Source organism: Phocoena sinus, chromosome 3, assembly GCF_008692025.1.
Source record: "Phocoena sinus isolate mPhoSin1 chromosome 3, mPhoSin1.pri, whole genome shotgun sequence".
In the NCBI taxonomy this organism is placed as follows: Eukaryota; Metazoa; Chordata; class Mammalia; order Artiodactyla; family Phocoenidae; genus Phocoena; species Phocoena sinus.
In genome coordinates this window covers 125,788,545-125,805,414 of record NC_045765.1, presented here as the reverse complement: position 1 = coordinate 125,805,414, position 16,870 = coordinate 125,788,545, and the positions used below count along the sequence as shown (strand labels likewise).

General features: G+C 36.5%; 1 protein-coding gene across 5 annotated transcripts in view; it reads right to left on the bottom strand.

The window, feature by feature from the left end:
- Window positions 1–204: 204 nt before the first annotated feature.
- ELOVL7 (ELOVL fatty acid elongase 7) overlaps window positions 205–16,870 on the bottom strand; it is a 79,613-nt gene continuing 62,947 nt past the window's right edge. For all 5 annotated transcript variants that reach the window (XM_032628055.1, XM_032628053.1, XM_032628054.1 and 2 more), the window contains 5 exons: window positions 13,663–13,743; window positions 12,710–12,766; window positions 10,345–10,450; window positions 4,928–5,064; window positions 205–2,888 (listed from right to left, as the gene is read on the bottom strand). In XM_032628055.1, the coding sequence (XP_032483946.1) occupies window positions 2,679–2,888; window positions 4,928–5,064; window positions 10,345–10,450; window positions 12,710–12,766; window positions 13,663–13,743 (591 nt within the window). In that variant the 3' untranslated portion in view covers window positions 205–2,678. The remainder of the gene's footprint in view (window positions 2,889–4,927; window positions 5,065–10,344; window positions 10,451–12,709; window positions 12,767–13,662; window positions 13,744–16,870) is intronic.

The window sequence follows — 16,870 nt, the reverse complement described above, 5'->3', positions numbered from 1 at the left end:
CCAGCCTGCAAGCTCCAGGAGGTCCCAACTATGTGGGAGGCATCTTTGTATTTTGTATCACTCTAATGTCTAGCACAGGGCTCCGAACATAACAAGTGTACAACAAATGTGTAAAATGATTTGGTTAAATGAATATTCATATTAAAAACCATCCATCCATGCAAACACATGCAGTTAGATTCCAAAATGAAAGACACACACATGTGCATGTGATACCACAAATTTATTATAATACACACACCAAAAACCAAACCCAAACTTTGACAGTATCCACAGAGTTTTCCACAGTCGTTAAAAGTAGTTAACAGAGATAAAGGATAATTGAAGAAATGTAACATCATAATCTTATAATTTATGTAACAATGTAGTCTGCTCAGTTAAGAATTCTACTCAGTTAAGACTGTAAAATGGCAATGTCCCACAGATATTTAAAATTTTACATTTGCATTTATTTGTAATATAGATATAGGTTCTAAAGGATTCATAGAGCTTTATGTCATAAGCCAGATTTTGCAGCTGGCCTTTTGGCCTTTTTATTTGTTAGGTAAGCAAACTAAAGGCGAGAAGGTCCTGAAAAGTGGGATGAAACTCCAGCAGAAACTCTATGTGACCCACAGAGCTGTTTAATAAAACAATGCCCGTCCAATCCTACATCCAGTGATACCCATTCTAATCTGCTGCTCTTCGTACGGAGGTTACCTCTGCCAGCTGTGATTTCTTTTCATGTAACATTCTAGCTCTCCATTCCTATTCATATAATGTAGAATGTGATTCTGTCACATGTTGCTGTTAGTTCACAGGCACAGCAAACATTTTAAAGACTACACGGAGACAAGGAGGGGTTGTACAGAGCAGGGCAGAAAGTATGCAAGAGAAGAAACAAACTCTCCTGTTTTTCTCTCTTTTAGTTTTGCTTCCTTTTGGTCTTTACCCTACTGGGGTCTTTGGGAATTGTGTGTATGTGTAACAGCATCTACCGTACCTCCTCCTTTTAGCACTGGTTGGATTTGAAGAGAAAAACAGGAAAACACTTAAGGAACCCTGAGACTCTCACAGAGAAATAAATTAGAGCTGCTGTTTCTTTTAGCTTTGCTCTCCTGTTCTTTACTATTTATTAAAAAAAATGAAATCTCCCCTTTTATCAACCCTCAGATTCTCATATTGTAAGCGAGTGAAGTCACTAAAGGCAAATAACCTTACTAATTTGCTGAGTGTGAAGAGAAAAGTCCATGGTACAGATTAATGGATTTGGAGGGAGACACCTAACTCTAGGAGTTTACAGTTGGTAAAAACTCAGGCTTTGTTGTACAATAAGTATCACTGTATGTTACACAATTACTGGGGTACTAATTGCTTACTGTCATACAAGCATAAGCAATCCTTCAAAATCAAGTAAAATAGAACAAGAAAAAAAAACACTGTGGAAAAATTCAGAATGTCCAAATATTGCTGTTTCTTGGGCAAAACTCTACTGATCAGTAATTGGGTTCTCCAACAAGAAAATATGACTGTTAGAAAGTAGCAATTTTAAAGAAATGAGAGCTATGCAAATGAATTTCAGTCCCTCATTATATAGTTTATAAGTTTGAAAAAAAGAATTCCAGGCTGTTAATTAATTCATAATTCTGGAAAATATTTTCCAAGCAGTGAATCTATAACAATAACTATTATACAGTCTCTCTTGCTCTCTCTCATTATGAGAGAGACCCTTATCACCAAATCTTCGCTTCACAAGCCACCCTTAACCCATCCCTGGGTGGTCTAAAATCATTTAGTGTGTGCCAGTGACATGAACATTTACACATCTAACCATATATATTTAACCAAGATAATCCTTTAAACCGTGATATGAGAAAGTGACATTACAACACCACAGACAACTATTTTTTCCATTGATAAATTCACCTCTTTCCCGAAATATACAAAGTTCATTGCAAAATGGTGATAGCAAAGTGTTCGTTAAGCCATCAGAACAAATCACCTTGTTTTCAAATAATAACTTAACCTTAGTTTCAAGTGCATCAATGTATTACCCTAAAGGATTGTCACTTTTAAACAGTTTACACAACAAAAGCGTTGTGAGGAAGTCTTACAAGCAAAACTGGTGCCGGCTACTCGAAAGATCCATTAAAAATTACCATTAGTGATTTTAAATGATAACTGATCAAAAATACACTTAACGTTCACCCTATTAGCTCTTCAGAATGCGAATTTAAGTTTAGAGTAAACACAGTGTCTTCTGAATATAGTCAACAAGCAACAAAGCCAGAGCCCACAGTCAAAGGTTTCCAGACCCGGCAGAAGGAATCTACTGTACGGCATGGATCTCTGTCCGTGCTCAAAATATCTAACGATATTTTTCATCTATACTGGACTTCTTTGAAGAGTACTCTACTGTTTCACATCCTTCTTTCAATCTAACAAAATGTGTTAAATAAAACCTTTAGATTAGGTTTAAAAGCAGCTGAAAAACTGGCTGCTTTAGGCTCTAATTATCAGAAGACTGTTATCTGGGAGCTTTGGGCTCGCAAATATCAGAAACCCCAATAACTTATCATAAAAATACAAGCTCTTGGTTTTGAAAAATATACAAAATGCACTGCACATGGAAATATCTCTTGATTGTCAAGGAAGACAAGATATCAGTCTTATTCATAGATTTATGCTGTGCTTGAATTTCAGTGATCTTTGTTTTTGCAGATTCCATTTTTCACTGTTTTGGGTAGCCTCTGACCTTTGGTGTAAGCACGGTACCAAAAATGGAGAAAGAGCAGCAGAAAGATGCACCCGTAACTCAGAATGATGTACAGAAAGACTGGAAACTGGTACTTGCAATCCTCCATGAAAAAGAACTGGCCTATGTGTATAGTGACAATAACGAACTGGACCTAACAGACAGAAGAATGAAAAGTATTGTTTAGCTACGAAGAGTCACAATGGAGCAATTATTTAATGCATTCTTTGTCTGCTTATGTTTAAACACTCTCCAACCACATCCAGGCTACTGTTGGACAGGGAATTTTATCTTTCAATCTAGCCTCTATGGGAATGACAGTGGGTGGAACAATGTCAAAATGCAGATGGGAATTTGGAACTACTATTCAGTCCTGCCAAAGTGCACAGCTCCAGGGGGAGCTATGTAAATGTCCCTGGAGCAGGGCAGTGCAGCAGCCCTTTCACACTCAGAGAACCATCAGTCTCTGGCTTGAGTCCTTGACCGATGAATGCATACAGGACCACTACCTTATGGCCTAATTTTCTAGGGCAGTTTGATTTCAAACATTCTGTCCTGTTGGTAGACTGGATATTTCCGTTGGTGGGGAGGGGAACAAAAACATTCTAATTAGAGCCCCGCTTATTTTGTAGGAGCCAAAGCATCGCTAAGTCCACATATCTGCCACCGTCCTCCACCGTCATAGATAAAAAATACATCCTATCTGCCAACTGCAGCAGAGAATCTGCAAGGAGTGAGAGAGCATTGGTGACCCTCCTAGCGATGCCCAAGGGCTCTGTGTTCTAGAACGTTCTACACAGTCTTAAAAGGACATGTTTTGGGCTAACATCCAGATTTTTTGGATATATTTTTTCTCATGATTAAAAGGCAACATGCGTTCTGTGGAAATTTTGGAAAATAAAATCTATACATAAAAATAAATAATGATTACCCAATCTATCCTGTTATAACCATAGTTAAGATTTTCACATTGTTCCTGTTATAATCATCAGCTTTCCTTGCATTATCTTTTTTTTTTTTTTTTTTTTTCGGTACGTGGGCCTCTCACTGTTGTGGCCTCTCCCGTTGCGGAGCACAGGCTCTGGATGCACAGGCTCAGCAGCCATGGCTCACGGGCCCAGCCACTCCGCGGCATGTGGGATCTTCCCGGACTGGGGCACGAACCCATGTCCCCTGCATCGGCAGGCGGGCTCTCAACCACTGCGCCACCAGGGAAGCCCTTCTTGCATTATCTTAAGGAACTTTTAGAACATTCTTGTGTAGTAGATACAATTATTCCTCTCATTTTGCAGACGAGAAAATGAAACCTTAGAAAGTGTTAAGCAGCATCCTCAACATTCTATGCAGGTGTGTTTGTGTAAATATTATCAACATATTTGAAAAAATAATGAACAACATGTATTCTTTTTGCTATATAAGTATTTTTCCACATTATTAAAAAGTTTCTACAACATTTAAGAGTATGTTAAGTGAAAGAAAAGCCTGATACAAAATTCTATATGCAGTATAGATGTTCTAATTTCTCTGCAATGAGGACATATTACTTTACAATCATAAAAAATGCTTAAAAAGAAAGGACTTGTGAATAATTTTCATGACTTTGTAATATTCCCAAGCAGGAATTAAAATAATTTACTTCTTCATTTCCTTATGGTTGGTTATTTAGGGTGTTGTCACTTTTGTCAATATGTATATTACACCACCATTCTACACCTTTAATTCCCACAGTACTTTTACTAGTTGGAGGAAAAATAGACTTATAAATGTTAGGACTAGATAGGCAGGCACACAGGAAGGCTCATAATCCTCTCAAAGTTACATTCCCTCAAGGTCATTTAGACCTAGAATATGGAATGTCTAACTTCTAATTTAATATTATGTATAATGAGGTTCACATAATTTTGAACATAAATATTTTTATTTTATATAAATGCATAAAATAGTATAAAGATACACACGCTAGTTTAGTTGTCTGAGCCTCTTGACTACCAAATAGGCTTTGCTTTCAATAAAGTTCCTGACAAAAGTTCACATAACAAAGAAAGGACAATGAGGGGATGCCGTAAGAGGCCAGACAATTTATATCCCTGTGTTTTGTAAACTTTGCTCTTTAGTTAGTATCCTCATTTACAAGGAAGACAAGGGACTCCAGTTTAGTTTAGTATCTGGTTTTAAAGAAAATTAATTACTCACAAGCTGTAATGATGTCAAATACTTTTTCCACCACAAATACTTCTGGTAGGCTGGTCCCAATGCACACAGTCCATAGTAGGAATACATGACTACATGTACAGCTGTATTTAGAAAGGCATGGAATGTTCCCAAACCACCTGGAAAAAAATATTGTAAAATAGGGGCACTGTTCCTTAAAATGAGACATATTTTTCTCTGAACGGAAATTTTAATATAATTATTTCTTTAATTTTAGTAGGAAGAAAAATATATATGAAATATCACTATTGTTAAATAGCTATAAAATTGGAGGGAGCTGGATAATACATCCAGTTAGTAAAACTAAAATACAAATCTTGTAGAATAAATTAGCATGACTTTATTCTGTGATATCTTAACCTGAAAATAGTCTTATGATTTGGGTTTACTTTAACAAACTAAGTTGACTTCCTTTTAAATATAATATATTGCTAAGTAATAGTAATCAAATTCATTTTTAGTGAGAATTAACATATATAAAGCACACAAAGTACACCAATCTTAAGTGTACAACTTGATGATTTTTTTTTAACTTGACGACTTTTTACACATGTATACACCTATGTTACCACCACCAAATTCAAGATATAGAACATTGCTGATGCCACATAAAGTTCCCATGTGCCCCTTCCAAGAACATACTCCTCCCAATGTAACTGTTATTCTGACTTCCATCATCAACTATTAGTTTTGCCTGTTACAAAACTTCATATAAATAGAATTACACAGGATGTATTCTTTGTGGCTACCTTCTTTCAATCAACATACTGTTTTTAAGATTCAACCATGTGATTGCCTTTTTATTGCTGTGTAGTATTACGTGATATAAATGCATCACAATGTATCTATCCTCCCATTAAAAGATATTTGAGTTGTCTTCAATTTGGGTTATTATGAATAAAGCCACTAAGAATATTATTTTACATAACATTGTGTGGAATCAAATTAACTTTTTCCATTCTCAATAGTTTTCCATAAATACTTTTAGTGCCACAATTTTTTTTTTTTTTTTGCCGCACTGCATGTCATGCGGAACTTCCCTGACCAAGGATCAAACCTGTTCCGCTGCAGTATGCAGTGGAAACATGGAGTCTTAACCACTGAACCACCAGGGAAGTCCAAGTGCCACAAAATTTTGGCAGTAAAACCACTGGCTTTCATTACCAAGCTGTCCTAAGTTTGCTTTAATCAATCATTGTTTTTCCAAAATAAACATTTATTAATTGTTAAATCATCTTTCCTTACTGCTTCTATTTGACTATTATCAATTGTGCCTTCCTATCCTGGTTTTCCTCTTCTAAATCTCACCACATCTCCCACTGATCCACTTTCAATTTAGAATAGAAGAAAAGGACCCTGGGGGGAATATAAGCAAAAATTGTTACAATTGTCTTTAGCTGGATCAGTAGTACAGTGGAAGGGGTAACAGAGTGTTTCAGTTGATGGTAGGGAAAAAAACCAAAACTCTTCCCTAGTGTCTCTTTCCTAAGATGCACAATCTGAAGAATCTTCCATTCGTTTATGCACAGCCTGAATCAGCTTAGTAATACTGACCTAGAATTTAAATTTTTCTCCAAAATATGCTATTTTATTTATTCTAATATTCTTTGATTCGAAATTAAGCAAAACCCTCACAGATTTGCCTATGTTAGAGGAAGGGCTCTGAATCCATGAACACTATGAGTTATAGAAAGTTTAAAGCAAAATACAAATTTATTACTTCAACCACAATCTTCTAAGGAGAAATGTCATAAAAATTGTTTCATGGAAGAAATAATTATTTTTTTAAAAAATCATTCATAATTTGCAGCAATGCTAGATTCTTCTAAATACTTCTAAATACTTCTAAATACTACCACTGCCAAAGTACACCCTTAAAATACCTGTTTTAAATAATTACTTTTAAGTAGTTTAAATATTCCCCTAAAGTCCTCTTTTATGCCTATACTGTGCTTCATAAACTTTCCTAAGTAAATCAAATTTCAGCTAATCCTGTAATTATCACAAATTTCAAGTCAGAAGAAACTGAATTAATGAAGCTTATTAACAACCTCCCAGCTTTTTATTATTTACATTTGGATTAGTCTTATTTCCCAAAAGAAACTTGAATCAATAAATTAGTATGGTATGAAAACACCTTTTCTTAGGCTAATTTAAAAATAGAATAGATTAGGAGTCAAGCTGCTTAACATGGGGACAAGCCAAATACCTCTCAAGTCCATTTGTCTCACAATTACATATACCACAGGAAATCTATTTCATGCTTGATAATGAACTACATTCGACTGAGCCTTTCTCACCAAGACACCTCTCCCAGTTTTTGGTAGAAGAGTTCTATTTTCCACTCAGAAACTTTCACCATTTAAATGTCCTAAAATGAGGCTTCTACAGACAGGAATTTAACAAAGCACTAGTGTAGCTAAGAGTGTTCAGTAAGGGTTACTGATCAAAATAAGCTATCAAATCAAATTAACTTGCTTATTTTCTCTAGTAATGATTATTTTCTGATAAGTTATTTTAATGTTTGTTCACAGAACAATCACATTTTAATTAGTAATGCTTTTCATATCTTCTTTGGAAGGCTTTTCTAATAAAGTATTTTCTAAGCTTGTTTTCTTCTTCATAATAGTTCTGAAAAGCAAACATCTCAGGATGAATTATAATTAGTACCATCACATTTTACTCCTTTGGTTTGGAAAAAAAATAAAGGAACCACCTGGGTAATTATCACAACTCTCCATATCTCTGGGAAGGAGTATATACATAATTAATATAAAAACCTGCCTCAGAAATATTTTCATCACGTTCAAAAGAAAAGGTGGATTGCTATTATCCCAGGGAGGAGTACAACAGGCAAACAGGAAATTAAATACTAGATAGATATCAGCTGTGCTCAAGTTTTTGAAAGGACAGTTTAAACTGGACAGTTTTATTCTAGGAATGAAAGCCAATGCCACACCACACTTCTGGGAATACCTCAGCTCTTGTTGCTGTGCTTGTCACTGAATAGATACCAGGTGTGCTGTACAAGGGTTTACTAGGTTCCACACATGAGACTGAGCAGAAGTGCCAACTCATGGAACATATGAGAGAGAAGAAAACATTATTTTCTACCACTTACATTTTGTAAAGCCGACGGGGAATTGAGGTGTGGACAATGAATCCACTATGAAGTGCTTAATGTACATGGTAACATTGAAAAATTGAGGAATATTATACGTTTAAATGTTCATTATTGAAAGCATTGCTTGTTTTTTAAATGGAAACCAGACTATCAATGGACTCAAAGAGAGAAACTAGAAAAATGCTCAACTCTATTCTTCAAATAAAATTTATTTTTTCCCATTATAGAACCAACAGATATTCAAACTAGAAAAATTAGAAAATGCAGAGATGGATAAAGAAGGAGAGGGAGACCACTTTTGTGTCGATTTCTCTAAATCACTGTTTTTGGGGTATTGTCTTCCTATACATTTTTAATCTATATTTATTTTTCAGTGTTGTAATAGAATAATCTGGTCTCAGGGAAGAAATCTGAATAAGTAAGTTCTAAGGGTGTGAAAATACCTTGTCTAGCATACTTTAAAAACAGAATAGTAAGAATAGCCATCTATTTCTGATAATTTAGGAGCCAAGCTTCTTAACAAAAGTTTGAGCTAAATGTCTTTCAATATCATTTGCATTTCACAATTATAAACACAAGACATCATAACCATTCTATTACTGGATGTTTAGGTATTTTCTAATTTTCACCAAAAAAAATAGTGTTAAGAAATACCACTGTAGAAAGAACTGAGAGGCACAATATACACGTGAGAGAAAATAAAAACACAGAAAGCAAAGAAAAATAATGGAGATTAAATAATATAACTACCGGGCTTCCCTGGTGGCGCAGTGGTTGAGAGTCCGCCTGCCGATGCAGGGGACACGGGTTCGTGCCCCGGTCCGGGAGGATCCCACATGCCGCGGAGCGGCTGGGCCCGTGAGCCACACCTACTGAGCCTGCGCGTCTGGAGCCTGTGCTCCGCAACAAGAAAGGCCGCGATAGTGAGAGGCCTGCGCACCGTGATGAAGAGTGGCCCCCCGCTTGCCACGACTAAAGAAAGCCCTCGCACAGAAACGAAGACCCAACCCAGCAAAAATAAATTAATTAATAAAAAAAAAAAAAAAAAAAAAAAAAAAAAAAATAATATAACTACCTTCAATTTGTAAAATGGACACAGATGAGACTATCTTGTTATAATGTGAGTTAAATTTTTAAATTAACACATATACATTATAAGAAAAACAACTACATTTCCTTTAAAAAAAATCCTCAACAGATAAATGCCAATTTTGGGCAAGGAGCTACTTTACATGCTGGAAAATCTGATGCCCTTAGGCCAAGGTAGGGACAGCCCTTCCAGCTCCCCTAGGTTCTGCCATCTTCTTCTAGCCACTAGCTTATCCATGTCCCCTCATGCTCTGAGACATGCAGAAATTTTCCCCATGCCTAGAGAGTCTAAAACTCAAACAAGAGTTCCTCAATTGTGATTTCTCTTTCCTTTCAGTCTTACCAAGTCAGAAAACCCAATAGAGGTGAGCTCTTCACAGAAATGTTAAAGCTTTGTCTAGTATGGGCTGCAGGCTGACATGAAGACTTCTTAAATTGAAAAAACTAGCATACATAAATCCCCCAAACAACTTTTGCTAGTAAGACTATATCCTTCAGGATATCACTTATTTAAAAATTTATGATAGGTAAAATTACTTACCTTTCTGTTTTCTCATATTCTAGATGTTCAGAAGCATAAAATCAAAACCAACTAAAGAACCTGTTTGCCAAGCTTTTGAGTTAAATTATTTTTGACCTAAAAACAATATCAAAACATCCTTACTATGGTAGGATGTTTAGGGAAGGTGGGAAACTGCAATTCGACACATCTTTACAGAGTTATTAGGGATTGGGATGTGTATCAGTTTTTGGAAATTTGAAAGCAAAGAAGACATGGAACTTGAGATAAACATTCTAACTTCCTAGAAACACAAGGAATAAGTTATCTAACTATATTCCTATAAAGCCAAGGATTTTGCCATTTTATTTGTTTGTTAATTATTTATTTAAAAATAGTTATAGAACTATATAGGACAAGAATAAAATCCAAACAAAACAACTAAAGGATATGTGTAGAAGACTATACCTAAAGGTCTTACATATTAAAGAGTATTGGGGGGTGGAGGGGAGATCTAGTTAGGAGTCCTATGTTTATGTTTCAGATAATGAAAGTCAGAAGTTTGATCAAAGTGATTCTTTGATGTTTTGAGATTCTTTAAAATCACATTTAAGGACAGAATTTATGCTTATAGCATACAGAAACGTAATCAATTGTAACACATGATCCCAACTCTCCCTTGGCTACCTGCGGCAAATTTGACTCCAAACCACCAGGTCCATGGCATGATGGTATGATGGAAGACATGCAGGAAAGTCACTTGACTATTTTTCTTACGCAGAACAAAAAAGATCTGAAATAATTTAAAGAAAATCAAGTTCATATAAAATCATGCAATAATTTATCTAGTGTTACAAAACTATTGGCAAAGTGCAAATTATTCCACGTTGTAATGTGCTTTGAAAGAGTTGCCTTACAGAATGCCTGTAGAAGCAGCTGATTCTCCAAGAGGCAGCTCAAAAGCTAATAAGTATGAGAGAACTTGGGTACGATGCCTAGTCATGCAAGAATCAATAAAAAGGTGAAAAGATATTGAATGAAGATTTAAAAATCAAAGATATAAAGTGAAGAATATGACCAAAAATTACTGAAAAAATGTTACTGGTTTAAAAAAAAACCCACGTGGATTTTGAAATATATGGGGAAGCAGAGACTCTTAAGTCCTAGGACTGAATTTCTACACTGCTCCCTAACTAACACATCCTACCAAGTTAGATAAGGGATTAAGCAAACTAAAAGAGGACTTGTAGCAAATCTGAAGTTAGCAAATTATTATTAAAGAAAGAGGAAGAGGGAAATACTTGAAGAGTTAATTGGGGAAGTAGGGTGGAAAAGAAAGCAAAGCAGCTTAGGAAAAATGAGAAGGGCAACAGAGGCACCATCCAGATTGAATGTATCCAGTGGTTTACAGAAACGACAAACAAAGAGGTAGAAGAGGAAGGCTTTGTGGAGGGGGGGGGTTCAAAAACATATTCAAAAGCAGAATTAAATGTTCAAAAATATTCAAAATGCAGAAGACCAGTGATGAGTTAGACTTCTAAGTACAGGACTAAACAGAGTAGCAGAAACAAAAGCGTTCCTAAGAGTAGTTGAGAAATGTGGTTCAGGGAAGAACACAGAGCAGCAAGTTTCCTTATGGAAGCTGAAACTGAGAACATGCAAAGCAGGAACGATGAAGTCAAAATGCTTTTGCTTATGCACGTGGAGGAAGGCAACACGGTGCAACAGAAAAAGCCATAAACCAGCAATCTGGGGTCCTAGGTCCTAGTCAGTAGTGGTGTTCCTCTGGACAAGTCTTGTAACTTTCTGGCTTCCATTTCTCTTCAGATTTAGTGCTCCAGGCTAGGTCAGTGGTTCTCAACCCTGTCTGCATATTACAGTGACCAGGAAGGTCTGTTTTTTGTTTTTAAATAACCATGCCTGGTCTCTAACTCCAGACCATCTGATACCAAATCTCTGGGGGCAGGGCCCAGGTTTTTGTTTTCTAACGCAGTTAGGTCTCCAGCACCACAGCGGTTGAGAACCACTGGACTACAGCAGGGGTTCTTGAAGTGTGGACCCTGGACCAACAGCAATAACAGCACTTGAGAACTTGAGAGAAATGCCAGTTCTTGAGCCCCATCGAACACGTACTGAATCAGAAATTCTGCGGGTGGGATCCAAGCACACGTGTTTTTAATGAGTCCTCCAGGTGATTCTAATGCATGCTAATGTTTGAGAACCACTGGATTCTACACTCACTAAATTCTCCTTTCTAATTCTAACATTACGTATAGCCAGCTGAGAAGGTAAAGCATACTGCAATTTGCTACCAGAAGTGTAGTGGTATATATTCTGAAGAGAGAAAACACGTGTCAGTCTTAGGCCCCGAACTGATTCCAGATAAATGAGATCCACATGCCACAAAAACAAAATAAATAGCCAGCTTTCCTTTGTTTCTGGAAATAAAGGCGCATGGCTTTCTCCTCTCATCATGGATCCTAATCCATGGTACTTGCTTCTCCCAGGCCTAGCCACTCAAAGTCAGAGTTGATACTCAGGAAGGGAGAAGACCAGTAAACATGGACTTCAGAAAGGCAGATGGAAATAGTTTTGATGTTACCAAAATTACTGATATTCCAGGGATAAGCTAACATTCTAGTATAAGTTTATGAATTTTGAAGCATTTATCTTCTTAAAGGAGTATGGATGACACAGTGCTTTGTTATAAAGAACCAAAGGCAACATATTCTCTGCTCTTTGCTTCTTGAACTTACTTCACAAAACAGCTGTCATCCATCTATATAGAGACATAGCTTTGTAGTATATGTGTTAGTTACATTCTTATCTTAACCAGGTGGTTGATATAGAAGAAAATCTTTTGGCATTTGCAAAAGACTGAAAAATAAGTTTATCCTATTCTCTAAAATAACTGATAATAAAAAGTAAAAGATAATATGAGGTCTGCCTGAGGAACAGAGATAACCAAAGTTATAAGACAACTGTACACTCACAGTTTATTGCTCTCATTGAAACATCAAACATTTACCAAATGTGGTGATTATATACTCACAGTATCTAAGAGCTCAATAAATTTGGAGAAGTAATAAAGCCAGCAGGTGCGTGCCATCTGCAGAAACACACATAGATATGAATTTATTTATTTATTTTTACATGGAAGAAAATTTTATTTTTTCTAATTTTGGCAAAATTCACATTACATAAAATTTACGATCTTAACCATTTTAGAGTGTACAGTTTGGTAGCATTAAGTACATTCACATTCTTGTGCAACCATCACCACCGTCTATCCACAGAATTCTTTTCCTCTTATAGGACTGAGACTCTGTATCCATTAAACAGTAAGTCCCCATTGGTGAATCCAGCCCCTGACAACTACCATTTTACTTCCTATTTCTGAATCTGATTACTCTGTGTACCTCGTATAACAGAATCATACAGTATTTGTTTGCCCCTTTGTACCTAGATTATTTCACTTAGCATAATGTCCTCAAGGCTCAACCACACTGTAGCAGTTGTCAGAATTTCCTTCCTTGTTAAGGCTGAAAAATATTCCATTGTATGTATATACCACTATTTGTTTATCCATTCATCCGCTGATGGACACGTGGGTTGCTTCCATCTTTTGGCTAATGTGAAGAATGCTATGAACACTGGCGTACAAATATCTCTTTGAATCCCAGCTTTCAATTCTTCTAGGTATATACCCAGAAGTAGAATTGTTGGATCATATGGTAATTCTGTTTTTTGAAGAACCAGACATAAATTTACTTTTAAATCCAAGAAATTCACAAAGAAAAGCACCAGTTTTCATTTTACAGAAAATTACACACCTGAATTTCTTTGATTTTTTTTTCTTGTAATTTTTAGCTTTTTCTCTCAACACATATATTCTGATAATTGAGTCACTTACTAATTCTGATTTCACATTCAGTGTTTACAAATAGAGTCCAAAAAGTTTTAACGTTGATTTTGTGTTACAAGTTTTTCCAAAAAGAAACTTACCCTCAATGCTGTAGGCGAGTGTGAATAGTCAACAATTTCACATCGAAAGGAATAACCTGTACCCCAGCCAGACATCACAAACTGCAAGAGAGCACATGCATATTAAAGAAGGAAATATTTGCTCAATGGCTACAATGAAGGTAGTTTTGAGTATGTCTCTTCATTACATTCTCAGCTGAGTCAGCAGTCAGTCCATTAGGAAAGGCGGGCTAGAACAATTACAAACCAGGAATTCGCTTGATATCAAAGCATCAAGAGTTTTCAAACCGATTCACTTTGTTATAAAGCAGAAACTAACACACCATTGTAAAGCAATTATACTCCAATAAAGATGTTAAAAAAAGAGTTTTCAAAATTTTAAAGTCACATTTATATAAACTGTGTACTAACTAAAATACCTATTTCTTGGAATGATTATTCTAATATAGTGGAGAACAAAATACTAAGAATGTTTTGTTTGAACAGCAAATACTGGTAAGTGCTTGACCTTATGTACATCTCTATGTGCTTGTGCACATGTCTGTGTACTCTCAAAGGGGTGACTAAGTCTGAAATCACTCTTTTCTGATAACTTCTAGCCTTTGCAATTAGTCAACAAATAAATGAGCAAAGCAGCTTTCTCAATGTACTCATCCGATGGCTGCATCAACTGGGTTTTTCCTATCTCGGCTAGTGGATGTAACGTGAAGTGATAGTCCATAGCTTTTAAATCAAGATTGACCAAATACAAGACTCGCGTATTAATTTTGCTTTGGATTCACATGACAAGTAAGAGATGAAAATACTAACAAGAAAGTGCAGTCTGGCAAGCCTTAATTCCAACACACCCACGAAGTGACCTTAGGCTAGTGGTGAGAAGAAAAAGCCTATTGTTGATAAATCTGGACCTTAACTCAAAGATTACATTGACGTTCTTTCAGTTTGACGGTGGGAAGGTCTCCTTTTAAAACAGTACCTGAAAATGAAAAACTAAGGGTTCTAATTTAAAATTAACATTTATATTAAATGGCTGGCTTAATTTAGTGTTCTGACAATATGACCAGTTCTTCTCTGGAGTCCTATTCTCCTGAATGCCAACATCTTCCCTAGGATGTCTTCTTTCTCAGCATAAGGATTATATCATTTTCTATTACATTACAAGTTTGCACTTTTAATTACTGTTAAAGCTGAAATGACAACTTTACAGTAAATTAACTTCTAAAGGCAAAAGTTTATGAGGCATAATCAGAATGACATTTTAATGGTAAAAAGAAAAGAAATGAAGGAGAAAGAAAAACTACTTACACTGTGGTATTTAAAAACACTATCCTTTTTGATTGAGACTAGCTCCTAGCTTGATTTGTAATATAAATTAATCACACTATTAACTTGGTAAATTATGAAATCTTGAGAATTAAGATTCAGAAAAGTATAAGACATATATCATGGGTGAGAAAAGTATCTTACAAAAACACGTCAATGAATTTTCTCAAAGGAACAAGGGAATGTGGTACAGAACTAGTTAAATCTGTTTTACAAAATCCTGATCTGTCAGTGAGCATCTTCCTATTCTTTTGCACTTAGACTCACTTCTGACTGATGCAAGTAACACTCTAAGTCCATCCACTCAGATGGGGATGACTGATTCCCCATGCTACCCTATGCCAAACAAGTGCTGCACCAAATAGGAGAAGCTGTGGGATGTAGCCTTCTTCAGGGTCTTCACTGGTCTCTCTTTATTTCTTGACTGGGGCCAAGTAACTAGCACACTCAAACCATCACTATAAAATGAGGCATGTGGGTTCCTTTAGTCTGATGTACTTCCTCTCACCTTACTCATATTTGCCCTAACATCCCTAGTAGAGGGGTTCACTCTGTAGAGCAAATGTAATTGTGCCCCACCCAATAAACCATGCATTTGAATGTGTCCTGGAGGTGATGTGCTGCTCAGCTGTCAAAAGTCTTTGTTTAAATAGAAAGTAGAACTTAATGCTTTCCTGATATTAAGTTTAAGAACATTCCAAAAGCCTGCAGAGCTTTTGACATATATGTCTATATTTTAGGCTTTCACAAAGGAAGAGTAATAATTTATATTTGGCAGGTAAAAATCCCCAAAACTGCATATAAGTTACTCTAGTATTACTGGTTAATGGGAGATAGAAACTCTCAGATTCAGATATTCTCAAACCTTTTATGTTGTAATTGCTAAAACAGAAACCAAAACTTACTGGTTATAACTGGATTCCTTGCAGAGAAATATATTTGGGGACATCACATTCAATGGTACAACCAGACACAGAGCATAAAGGGATCTGAGAGACAAGGTCAATCCTGACTCTATAAAATGAGAGAAGTGAGGCCCAGAGTATTTAAATGACTAGTTCAAAATCAGGTAGCTAGTTAGTAGTGCAACTGGGACAAACTAGTCCCTAGTCTCCTGGCTTCCAGGTCTGTTCTTAGCACTGTCCTATAGTAGGCAATATCCTATCTCTGATAACTTGCCCAAAGCATGTATTTTTTCTGCTCCCTAGCTCTATTCTATTACTCCTTCCCTTTCAGTTGCTTATGCTCCAGAAAGGAGAGTAAGGTGACCTGTGAGTTAATTTTGGAAATAAAGTAGAAGGCAGCAAAGGAAGTCCAGACTTCAGGAAGGCCGTGAGAAATGAGGCCAGAGCAGATTTAAGGTGATCTGATCAGGCGGATCCGTGGCAGGAATCAGGTTGGAAGGATGCATGTGCAGAGGCCATGGTGTCTAGAGAGGCTGGAGAGGTCATGCGAGGCCCTTCTGGGACCCAGCTGTGAGGAAGCATAGGCTATGCTGCAGAGGAAGTAAGTAAGGAGAATAGGATGAGGAAGCCAACCAGCATTGGAAGAGAAGCAAGAAATCCCAGAAAAGCAGGTAAGGGAGGATGGCTGAGACTTGTAATCAGCAGAGGGGAGAGAGAGCATACATAAGTCTGCTTTTGGGTCCTAGAAGTTCTCCACCTCTCTTATTGACAGTTAAGGGACAGCTTCCCTCACCTACTGCTTTGTATGAGTCTAAGATCTCTGTCTCCAACAAAGCCCAGCTAAATCAAACCAAACAGTCTGCCACCTAACAGGTCATCAGGGCATGCAGAACCCAAAGCTGCTACCATGATGATGTCAACTCATTAGAGTCAGGATGAGCTCTGATGTCAGACCGACCTGGATTCAAATATCAGTCCTCCACTTACCACCTACAGTACTT